Source organism: Mus pahari, chromosome 16, assembly GCF_900095145.1.
Source record: "Mus pahari chromosome 16, PAHARI_EIJ_v1.1, whole genome shotgun sequence".
Lineage (NCBI taxonomy): Eukaryota > Metazoa > Chordata > Mammalia > Rodentia > Muridae > Mus > Mus pahari.
Window position 1 is genome coordinate 544622 of NC_034605.1, and position 12459 is coordinate 557080.

Below are 12459 nucleotides of genomic sequence, written 5' to 3' on the forward strand. Positions count from 1 at the left end.
CACAAACCCTAAAAGACCCTAAAAACCTTAAAAATCCTTTAAAAATCCCGAACCTGTAAAAAAAAAAAAAAAAAAAAAAAAAAAAAAAGAACGACAGCAATATAACATGTAGAGCACACTACTTAATGTTTACCTTCAACAATCATTGCTTGAATTCTTCTTAATTCAAAAGAAAAGTAAGTGTCAACTGGCTTCAGGCAGGCGCTTTAGAAAATATTCCGGAGGAGAGGGACATCATGCTTCAGACCTTTAATTCTGTCACCCAGGAGGCAAAGGCAGGCTGCTCTCTGTGGGTTCGAGGCCAGCCTGTTCTCCACAGGGAGATCCTGTCTCAAAGCAAAAATAAAAGAACAACCCAAGTATCCCAGAAAAAAAAGGAATTCTACTACACAAGCCCAATCCATGTGTGCTGTTGCCTCTGAAAGGGTCGTAGTGGGATAAGGTGGGGGGCAATGGTACCGTCATCTGGACTTGTGTGGGCTTAGGCAAACACATGGTTTTGTGCCTTAGTTCTTTTACAAACAAGTTCTTAAAAGTAAATAGATTAGCAACCTAAAGAATAAAGGTTTAAAGAAGAAAGGTGCACAGCAGTATGTTCGTGTCTCAAGTTAAGTGTCCTAACAAGACAGTCAAACAGGTTTTTAAAAAATTTAAACTATCTATATGGTGGAAAACTTATAGTAAGCTAAAGTTCATTTATCATGGAAGAAATAAGCTATTTTTTTTTCCAAAAATCTCAGTCTATAAGTGATCGCAGCCTGTAGTGTCTTCCTCAGTGTGAACTATGCTCTCGGCCTTCATGTTGGCTCCTCCAGCTCAGCTCCTAAGTCTATGGGCTCCATTCATAGTAAGGGCCATATGCAGGCACACTGTTTTATTTTAAAACTCTTGTTTGAAGGTTTATCCTTATTTATGTTGTGTCTCTGTTTGGTATGTATGATACACATGTGCAGGGACTTTCAGAGGCCAGAAGAGGGCGCTTGATCCCCTGAAACTGGAGTTTCCAGTGGTTGAGAGCCACCGGGCAGGAGTGATGGGAACTGAACTTGGAGGAGCAGCAAGTGCTTCTACCCACTGAGCCGGCGGTCCAGCCCCGATGATTAATATTATCTTTTTACTGCAACTCTCTTACGTTTACATACCTAAAGTTCAGTGAAGCTTACCCACAGCCCTCAGAATGGTAACATGTTCCACACACAGGCGTGATCACCTTGTAGCTGCAGGCTGCGTATGGCTCGGGATAGCTATGGATGTAATTCGACACAAGATCATGGGACATTGTAAGATTTTTTTTTATTTCTTGTAACCCAATGACATGACTCTTAAGCATAAACTTTGTAGATGATAATGTAGTGTTATAATGCCAAAAGACTGAACATACCTACCAAGCTTGTAGACTTGGAGCAATACACTGTACAATATGAGCAAGGTATGTATAGCAGGCGGTAGCATCTAAGTTTCTGTAAGTAACCCCTTTGATGTTCCCACAACAAAGTCACCTAGCAATATAACTCAGATGGCGTCCCTATTATTAGGAGATGCATGGCTGTAATGAGAGGTTTCCTCACCATTTCTACTTGAATTATGCATTAGCCAGAATTCTTCATAAAACAGAACCAATATATTAATGTGCATGTGTATGTGTGCACACCTGAGGGTTTGTGTTAGTCTTTAGCTTACAATGAGGCTACATCCCATTATAAATCAAAAGATGGCCAAGAATGTATCACCGAGAGATGAAGGGAAAAGATGGGAAAGAGATAATAAAGATAAAGAAAACTCCAACATACGTTCATTGGATTTCCAGGTCAGGAGAGAGGATGTGTGCATTACTGATGTCACTCCTTGCGGTGACAAAATTCCCGACTAAAACTCAAAGAAGAAAAGATTCATTCTTCCTTCCACAGTAGGGGAGAACGTGGACCAGGGGCCACAGAGGATCGAGTCCTCTCTCTACCACTGACCCTGCAGGTCAGGTGATGTTTCTTTGGCTCAGTCTCTGTATCTGTAAAGAGAAGATAATAAAGTATCTATATCATAGCTTTGTTGTGAAACTTGAATGAGTCAAAATATATGAAATGCTTGCATCAGAGCCAGCTCCTGCCAGCTCCTGCCAGCTCCTGCCAAATGCTGACATGGTGGTTGCTCGTGTTGTGCCTATTCTGAGTCCTTTTTTCCTCAAAAAGAATTGGGACTGACTATGGTTCTTCAAGTTAGGATTTAACTACTGATATGCATAAAGTATGGTTTTTTAAAAAACCCAACAGATTAGGTTCCCAACAAACCTAGTCTCATGATGGTGGAACATAATACTTGTGCACGAGAAAGAGCTTCATTCAAGGCATTGTAGTTATTCAGATTTTTCTCTAGGTCTGAAGCAAAGGTGTACCCAAGACCATATTCTATACAAAAGCTATCTTATTTCTTAGGCTCTGCCAATGTTTATACAAAGGTTTTCATTTTAGGTGAAACTTAGTTCTAAAGACTGACTGGTGGATTCTGTAAGCACATATTAAATGCCTAGGGCATTGATGGCTTTAGGGAAAGAACCCCAAATAATGCTTAGGGTTTGAATCCATGGTGACACTGCATTGAATCATATCTATATATTTTAATTTTTTTATTCTGATCTTACGCATATAAGCGTTTGCCTGAATGTATGCATTTGTACCACATGTGTGCCTGGTGCCAATGGAGGCCGAAAGAGGGCGTCAGATCCTTAGAGCTGAAGTTACATATGCTTTGTAAGCTGTAGGTGCTGGGAGCTGAACCTGGGTCCTCTGTAAGAGCAGCGTGCGCTCTTAATTGCTGAGCCACCTCTCCTGAATTATCGCTGTATTTTTTTTTCCCATGCAGTGGGTGAGTTATGGGCACAAATGTGGTCGAGGTAGAATGTGTAACAGACTCATGTCTCTCTTCCTTTAGTATGTAAAGAATTCTTAGACCGATTCTACAACTCCTTGCTAAGCAGAGGCGTAGACTTTTCTGCAGAAACCATAGAGAAAGAGCTGCTCAGCTTTTGCTCGGATGCCAAAGGAAAAGAAAACCGCCTGGTATGATACATTTCATTTTCCACTTTTTCGTTGTGCTTCAAGAAAACTACTAATAGTTTCCCTTTGCACTTGGAGTTGATGCTTTCCCCCTTCCATGCTTGCTTTGAACACGCCTGTTTTAGACGGCAAGCAGAAGCCAATTCTGGAAAACAAGGTCCTATGTGTTAAGTCTCAAACCCTGAGACAAATGGCTGAGATGCCTATTTAACAAATCAAAGCAGACCTGGCTGCCAGGTTCTCCCAGTATTCCTCAGTCCCTGCCTGTTATAGGGTCCTCCTGGCTGGCACACCCCACCCCTGTCCCTCTCCATCCCTGGTCTGGGTTGCCCTTTCTCCAGATGTCCTTCCTTATATAATCCAGCAGTTTTGGTTCTCTCCTCTTTTGCGCATTCTGGCTGCTCCCCTTTCTGCCCACCCCCCACACCTGACTCAGAGTCTCATCTACTCTGGACTCTCCCAGATGACGTCCCTACCCCTGTCCATGTTCTCCCTTTTACAGTAAACCTTCTCTTACATCGCACCTTGGAGCAGCCATGTCCTTCCTGTTTTATTTCTTTTTCCATTCACTGTGGATTCTTATTATGAGTTGTCCGGTTTTCCTTTCTAAGCAAACCACGCGCAAGCAATTTCACACTTCCTTAAACAGAATCATCAAGCTGACGAGGATTAACTATTGCGTGAATGGGTAGGCTTTTGCTTCTGCTACCAAGACACTTACTAGAACCCATCAATCATCTCAGTATCATTTACATGGAATGATTGAAGCTTTTATATTTTCTTTTTAAGATTATGTTTCCTGAATTTAATGTATGTCTTATTTCAATATTTCTATATTAATACAGACAATGTCTTGTTTTTTGAATTTGACTTTTAATTTTTTGGTTTTTTTGTAACATATATTTTTATTAGATATTTCCTTTATTTACACTTCAAATATTATCCCCTTTTCTAGTTTCTCCTCTGAAAATCCCCTATCCCCTCCCCCCATAAAGACAATTTTAAATCAAATCCTCTTTTGTTCCATCTTGGTTTTGGACCCATAACCTTGTTCATGCTGATGCATATGTTTTGCCACTGAGCTATCCCTCAGGGACCAGTCCAGTTCTTTTTTTGCCTAAAGTGTGCCACTGGACTCTGTCTGGCTGAAGCACCAGAAGACCAATGACTCCAGCCTTGTCATCAGGCTAGTTAGATGCACCTGATAATCCCCATGATGATGAGAGACAAGCGCATCTAGTTAGCCTGATGACAAGGCTGGAGACATGGGTCTGGCGGAGCCTCAGCCTGCTGGGGCTAAAATTAAATATCTGGTCTATGGGAACAAGGGCAACCTCTTCCTCCCTTCTCCTTTATACTGTTTTATACTGTTTTGCTTGCTTTTTTATTCACTGTCAAGAACACTGTCTTAACCGCATTCCACTTACTTATTTTGTGCGCATGCGCATGGCGTGCACAGAGCGGTCAGAGGACAACTTGCCAGAGTCGGTGCTCACCTTCTTCCATGTGGGTCTCAGGGGTCACGCTAAAGTTGTAGGTCTTGGCGGCAGGCGCCTATGCCCTCAGATCGTCTCACCAGCCCCGCATTTCCTACCATTCTCTTCCCAGTGCTATTATCTAGGGGCCACCACAGACGCGGCCACCAAGATCCTAGGTGAAGTCACTCGTCCCATGAGTGTCCACATACCCACGGTGAAGATTTGTGAGAAGCTGAAGAAGATGGACAGCCAGATCTGTGAGCTGAAATACGGTACGAGAGACCCAACTGTCTTTCCCAGAATGTCCCATGTGTTGTCAAGCTTTGAAACCCTGGGCCATGTTCTCTACAGAGCCAGCATTAGAGGGAAGGGGTTTCCCCATACACGGATGGATTGCTAGGCTGGTGTTTTCCTGTCACCTGAGCTCCTATAAAGGAAGGGAAATGCATAAACTAATACGACCTGATAGTAACTACTGGATAATAATGGATAATCAACATTAAGTTGGAACCCCCAGCCTAAAGCTTAAGTTCCTAATTTACTAAGGTGATGTCAATCGTGAGTGTCTGGAAGTTTTCCGAAAATGAATCATGGAGGTCCTCTCAGTGAGCTACAAAGACTCAATGGCACATCTGCCCAATGGCAGCAGGACTTTGAAGTCATGATGTGACTTGGTTTCCCTCCTAGGCTAGTTTACCCTTCTGCTAGGTGTCTCTTTTAGGAGCTGGGCTTTTCCATCAATCAGGCTTTGCCCAGTGACATAGCTTATCAGAGGTGCCTAAAATAATCAGTAAGGAAAGAAGGTGATGTCCTATTTAACGCTCTGTCCTTGGCCTTATAAATTTCCCATGGTTAAATCTATTCTTACACTGAAGGGTTGTATCTGGGCCAGCCTCTTGCGTACGTGGAATCAGGGTGACTAAAGGCTGGGAAACTTTCCCTCAGCTATCTCCTTCATGCCTGAAATTGCTCTAAGACGTAAGTTTTTGTTCTCTCTCTCTCTCTCTCTCTCTCTCTCTCTCTCTCTCTCTCTCTCTCTCACACACACACACACACACACACTGTATTATTGTAAATGACCTAAGGAATCATTTTGGCTCATTTCACCACAACCTTGTAATGAGGACAGCTACACAGCAGATGTGAAACAGGCTAAGGTTGAAAGGTCCCAGCAACAACCTAGGTCTTTGTTTGCCCAGCACAGGCCCTGACTTCCAGGGTAGTGATTGTGGGTAAATGCCCCACCCCCTTTTTTTGGGGGGGGGGGTTGGTTTTTTGAGACAGGGTTTCTCTGTATAGCCCTGGCTGTCCTGGAACTCACTCTGTACACCAGGCTGGCCTCGAACTCAGAAATCCTCCTGCCTCTGCCTCCCAAGTGCTGAGATTAAAGGCATGCGCCACCACTGCCTGGTTTAAATGCCCTTTTTTATAGGTTTCAAAGGAGCTGAGTAAAGATGTCCTGAGTCCATACAAACCATGCACACAGAGAGGAAACTGTGTGCTGAGTCTTTCATTCAACAAAGACGTGTACATGTGGTGGATTTACCTCACATGGCTCCTTAAATGATAGAAAACATATCGGATATTATAAAGGAAATTAATACTTATTTGTACATGGAAACACTGGTCATCAGGGAACCTTTGGAAGCCATAAACTAATTTTTTTATTTTTGTTTTGACTTCCTTCTTGTACTTAGAAGAGTATTGTGGCACTCCCCTTTTCAAATTTAGTGCCAGATGCCATTTTTTCCCCCTAGAAAAATACCAAAGAAATTGCTGTCACTTACTTGAAGCTATTTTTCTCTTGGATATATCAATAGCTATAAATTCTTTTCAGCTTATTGTTGGACTCCCTGCAGCTGGAGTTGTAGGTGGTTATGAACTGCTTGATGTGGGTGCTGGCTCTGATTCGGTGCCTCTGCAAGAGCAGTACATGCTCTTAACCATAGAGCCAACTCTCCAGCTCTGATTTCTTCACCTTATTATGTACGGAGCCTCTATAATGTACATACACATTGTTAAAGATGTATTTTCTCTTAAAACTGGACTATAACCTGCTGGTTAGTTATGACCTATGTCTTTTTGTTAGCCACCATGAAGACCCTGCCAAAGACACTGGCTTTTGTTTATAAATTTCTATCTTCGACCTTTGGAGAAGAATTTAAGTTTGTTTCAGATTTGAGAACTCTGCAAAGCATCCAGCCCCTTTTGTTAAAGCCTGAATAGCCCTTTAGAGGGATGGCTGGAGGCAGATTGTCCTAGTGGCTTTATACAGTTGAAGATAACAAAAGTCTCAGGTGGTCAAGTTCCTAATATAAAATGCCATAAAATTTGCGTAGAATTCCCACACATCCTCTTCTGAACTGTAAATCATCCCCAGATAGCTATCATTATATCATATGATGTAAATGTTATGTAAATAGTTTTCCATTACACATTTTGTGTGTGTGTGTGTGTGTGTGTGTGTGTGTGCACATGCACATGTATGCCCACACTCCTGTGCATGTATATATATGTGAGTGCATTTGTGCCGCAGCATACATGTGAAGGTCAGGGAACAATTTGTGGGAGTCAGTTCCCTCTTTCCAGTGTGTGGAATCACTGGGGATTCAACTAAGAATCCTTGGGCTTGGTAGCAAGTACCTTCATCCACTGAGCCATCTTGCCAGCCAGCAAATGGTTGTTATACTGTGTTGTTTAGGGGTTTGTGACAAAAAGATAAAGAAAAGAGAAAAACCTCTGTCTGTGCTTAACACAGATTTGGCATTTCCATCCCTGAATATTGTTGGTCTGTGGTCAGTAGCGTTCAACTACTGAGAACCAGGCTGACTGGTTATATCACATTCTCATTGGCTATGTCTTGGTCCCCATGAGAAGGGGAGTTGTCTCACACTGAACGGGAATGGAGTTTTATGAGATTTTGGTTTTGTTGTTCAACTGTGTGTTCTATTTTGGCATTTAGAGAAGAAGCTGGACTTGGCGTCGGTGGACCTGTGGAAGATGAGAGTGGGAGAGCTGAAGCAGATCCTTCAGAGCTGGGGGGAAGAGTGCAGGGCGTGTGCGGAGAAAAGCGACTACGTGAACCTCATCAAAGAGCTGGCCCCCAAATATGTAGAGATACACCCCCAAACAGAGCTCTGACCTTGTCGGCTGTCAGGAAGCATGGACTGTAGTTAGAGGAGAATGACTGTCTAAGATGAGATTGTGCTGGGTAGGGCTAACCAGGGACTGCCCGGTTGGCCATCAGTCTTGCTGTTGTATTGTGGAGTTGAGTTGTTTAGGCGTATGATCAACCCGTGCTTCCTCACGGTCAACCACACTGCAGAGCACAGAGACCTCAAGGTGCCTTTGCCATCCTTCTTGGAGGGTGCAGTGGATCCCTTTGCACTGCTATGACAGAAGCAAGTCTGGGGAGGGAAGAGCCACTTTGGCTCAGGGATTCTGTCCATCATGGCAGGGTAGCTAAGGCAGCACAGCTCAGAGTGGGGCGACGGGAGCTTGTCCTAGAGGCTGTTGTGATTCTGGTGGATAGAGAGGCAGACAGTGATGTCCAAATAAGGATAAGTCTGTAACCTTCAAAGGGACAGTCCTGTTCATCCACTTCTGCCAGGCAGACACCAACCTCACAGCCTCCCCAAATTACCACTAGCTAGGGAACAAACCTTCCAAACACACTGATGCCAGGTGTGGTGGTGAATGCCTTTAATCCCAGCACTCTGTCTGGAGGCAGATCTCTGTGAGTCTGAGGCCAGCCTGGTCTACAAAACGAGTCTAGGACAGCCAGGGTCACACAGAGAGACACTGTCTTGAGAAACAAGCAAACACTAAAAAAAAAAAAAAAAAAAAAAAAAAATCCAACCAATGAACCAACCAACCAAACAAACAAATGAAAAATTCAACCAACCAACCAAACCAAACCAAACAAAAAACTGAGCTGGAGGAGGACATTTCAGATCCAAGGCATAGCAGAAGGACAATGTAATTTATCACTACTGACTCAAGGGTGCTATGGATATGATGGAATAATACATTTTAAGGAAGGAAAGAGATGAGAGGCATCTCTTTGGACAAGGTTTTTAAAATGACTGCATAACAGAAATTATAGCGTATCTAATGTGCGACTTCAATCCCAGTAACCACCTAATGTAGTTCAGGAGGTTCTTGTTTCATTTTGCTTTTTAAAAATAGATTTTTTAAAAAAACTGCAAATCACTCTAAATATTTTCTCTCTTTTGCACAGCAAGGAGGGAAGCACTCATTATTTTACAGGCTCTTGAGACAAAATACCTAAGAAAAACAATCGGGGAAGGGGTTAATTTGGTTCATGATTTGAGATTAAAGTTCATCATGGCAGCAGGAGTGTGAGGCCACCGGTCACACGTGTCCACATCCTAGAAGCAGAGATGGAAGTAGGTGCTCTGCTAGCTTTCAGTCTGGCCCCAGCACGGGAATACTGCTGCCCACATTCAGGGCAGGGTCTTCCTTCCACAGTTAAATCTTCTCTAGCAGCGCCCTCCCACTCGTGCCCAGAGGTGTGTGTCACCTAGGCAATTCTAAATTCCACCAAGTTAACAATGGCAATTAAGCATTGCACAGCACAACTGGAAGTTCCCGTTTCTCATAGAAAGAAAACTCATCAGAAGAATACAAATCAACAATCCACAAAAGGTCTGTGCTTGGGCTAATTATAACCACCTTGAATTGCCCAATGACCCAAGCTCAGTCTTCTTCCTTCTTCACTGTCCCGTGCCAGGCAGGATGAAAGCACACTCCGCACGTGCAGGCAGCAGGGGCTCTTGTGCTTTCTAGTGCTAGCCTATCGGTCTTAAGAAGCAGGCAATGCTTCAGCTCCGTTCTCTGTCCATAGATGAAGAAGAAGCACATGGTTAAATGGTTGCCTTTGTGAAATAGGTCAGGGTGTGGCTACTCGAGAAAGCATTCTCTTCTAAGCTTCGGGGTGATGGGACTGTACCTTATCAAGGCAGGGGGTGAGAGATATGATCATCATAGTGATATAGAAGCACAGTTAGGATGTGGGTGTTCTGTTGTACATTAAGTATATTTCATAAAAAGTTGTAGGAGTTATTTGAAAATTACCCAAAATTAATTGATTAAAAGCAACTGTTCTTTTAAATAATCAAATGTACTCACGACAATCTTTTTTTTTTTTCTTGTGGAGAGTAATTTAAATTCAGATAATAAATCTACATTGACAGAATAAGGTTTACTTTTAAATGGTGCAAAGGAGTGCATTTTCAGTTAAGCTGTGGGGTAAATGAGAATTTGTTAGAGAAGTAATGGTTCCCAAGGAGATATGGAGCTTGTGCAAATCCAAAATGAGACTAAAAGTACTAGTGTAACAAACTGTCCATGGTGGTGGCTGTCTCTGGAATTCAGTCTTCTCACCAGGTGGGAATAGTAGTCTCCTTCATTTTGAATTGTACTTAAGAAATACCAAAGTTGGACTGGAGAGATGGTTCAGTGGTTAAGAGTACTGGGTCTTCCGGATGACCCGGGTTCAATTCCCAGCACCTACAAGGCAGCTCACAAGCATCTCTAACATCATTTCCCTGGGACTCCAACACCTTCTGACCTCCAGAGGTTCCAGGAACACACATGCAGGCAACACCTATCTGCACAAACTAAAAACAAAACTACCAAAGTTAAAATGTAAAACCTTTTATAAAAACACTACATTTGTGTCAAAGGGTTACTGTTGCTGTGACGAGATACCGTGGCTACAGCGACTCTTATAAAGGAAAACGAATTGGGGCTGGCTTACAGGTTCAGAGGTTTAGTCCATTATCATCATGGTGTGGAGCTTGCAGGCAGACATGGTGCTGGAGAGTTAGCTGAGAGTTCTACATCCCTGTCTGAAGGCAGCAGGAAGAGGAAACACTGGACTTGGTGTGAGATTTTAAAATCTTGCAGCCTACCCATGGTGACACAGTTCCTCCAACAGGGCCATACCTCCTCCAACACTGCCACATCTCCAAATCCTTCTCAAATACAGTCACTCCCTGGTGACTAGGCATTCAAGTATATAAGCCTAAGAAGCCATCCTTACTCAAACCTCTGCAATCTGTTTCTATTTTGTACTTTGAACTTATCATGAAACTTGCCATTTGGAAATAATCTAGCTCTCTGATTTCAAAATGAGATCAAATTTCTGTGTTATTTCCCCCACTCAGGAATCTAGGTAATGGGAACATGGCTTAGTAGGCCATCCAAATCACTGAAGTTGCCTTCCCCTCCCCCTCTCCCTCCTTCTCAAGTAATGGCCATAGTCTGTTTTGCTCAGAGATTTTATACAAATGCTTCCCAAACTTCTTTTTTTTTTTAAATTTATTTATTTATTATATGTAAGTACACTGTAGTTGTCTTCAGATGCTCCAGAAGAGGTACAGATGGTTGAGAGCCACCATGTGGTTGCTGGGATTTGAACTCCGGACCTTCAGAAGAGCAGTCGGGTGCTCTTACCCACTGAGCCATCTCACCAGCCCGCTTCCCAAACTTCTATTGAGCAGAAGGAACATTTACTACATAGTACTGCATATTCGTATCCTGTGAGCCTGAGGCAGGGCTTCAGTATCTTCTCTCTGTCTCTCTCTCTCTCTCTCTCTCTCTCTCTGTGTGTGTGTGTGTGTGTGTGTGTGTGTGTGTGTGTGTGCACTGGATATGCACACATGCATGCTGGTGCTTATGCAAGCAGTGGGTGGAGGAGGATATCAAGAGTCCTGCGCAGTAACTTTCCACCTTATCGCCTGAGGCAGAGCCTCTCTCACTGAACCTGAAGCTTGTATTTTGCAGCTAGGCTGGCTGACCAGCAGGCTCCCGGGCTCTGCCTACCTCTGCCTACTTTCCAGTGCTGGAACCATAGGCATGCATAGCCAATGCTTGGCTGAATGTCAGTTTTGGAGATCTGAACTCAGGCCCTCAAGGTTGCGCGTCAAGATCTTTACTGACCGAGCTGTCCCCTAATCCACAACCAGTTAGGTTTTCAATAGAATTTAAACATATCAAGAACATCAGAAATGCAGAAAAATTTATTCTTTGGTGTGAAAATAGTCCAGTAGAAGGAAATTCAGAGTAAATTTAGTGGCCACAATGCTCCGAGGGACTCAAAGTTGATTCCATATATCCTAGTGATGGTTGATTTCGTTGCTGACCCCAGGTCTAAGTTGACTGCTAGACTCCTTCACTACAGAAGGCGATCTGCCTCTGACCCGAGCCCAGCCCCACCCCCATTCCATGTGCTGCTTCGACCCCATTGACCAGAACTGAATCATTGAACTCAGCTATAAGCAATCTGGGGAAATCATATCTCTTGGTTCAGAGCCTGGTTATCCAAATCAAATCAGGTTTTTACTGAGACGAGAGGGAGAAATAGTTTGTGAGCACAGAGAGTGTGTGCGGAGTGGCATAAATCCTTCCTTGCATCATCGGCTGTAATTCTCTGTTATTTACTCTGAGTAACCGTTCTCCTGGCTATTTCCACCATTCCTATCTGTAAGTGACAATAGCTCTGCTTCTTTTATTGTTTTTGGCTTGAGAAGACGTATTCTTTTTCTGTTTCTCCTTCATTTTAACTTGCTGCTTCTCTTATTGTGAATGTGTTTGTGTATGCATTTTCCATGTGTCAATGAAAAATTCATAAGCACAGAAGATGTTAGTTGCATCAAGTTATTATTTCCCATACACACACACACACACACACACACACACATTCTGACAACCTAAAATAAAGATCAGTAGAAAATGGAATGTGTATATATGCTCCTCCTCTTCTGTCAACTTGACATAAGCTAGGGTCATGTGAGTAGAGGGAAACTCGATGGAGGAAATGCCTATATAAGACTGACCCAGATGTAAGATTGTGGGCCATTTTCTTGATTGATGTCTGAGGGTCCAGCCCAGTGTAGCTGGCACCA

The 12459-nt window shown here is 43.2% G+C and overlaps 1 protein-coding gene across 1 annotated transcript in view; it reads left to right on the forward strand.

Annotated features, from left to right (window-relative positions):
* The window catches only part of Cdnf (cerebral dopamine neurotrophic factor), an 11726-nt gene extending 3457 nt beyond the window's left edge, over positions 1-8269 (forward strand). The window contains exons 2-4 of the mRNA XM_021216078.2: positions 2926-3053; positions 4659-4800; positions 7491-8269. Of these exons, the coding sequence (XP_021071737.1) occupies positions 2926-3053; positions 4659-4800; positions 7491-7669 (449 nt within the window). The 3' untranslated portion in view covers positions 7670-8269. The remainder of the gene's footprint in view (positions 1-2925; positions 3054-4658; positions 4801-7490) is intronic.
* The last annotated feature ends 4190 nt before the right edge of the window (positions 8270-12459 follow it).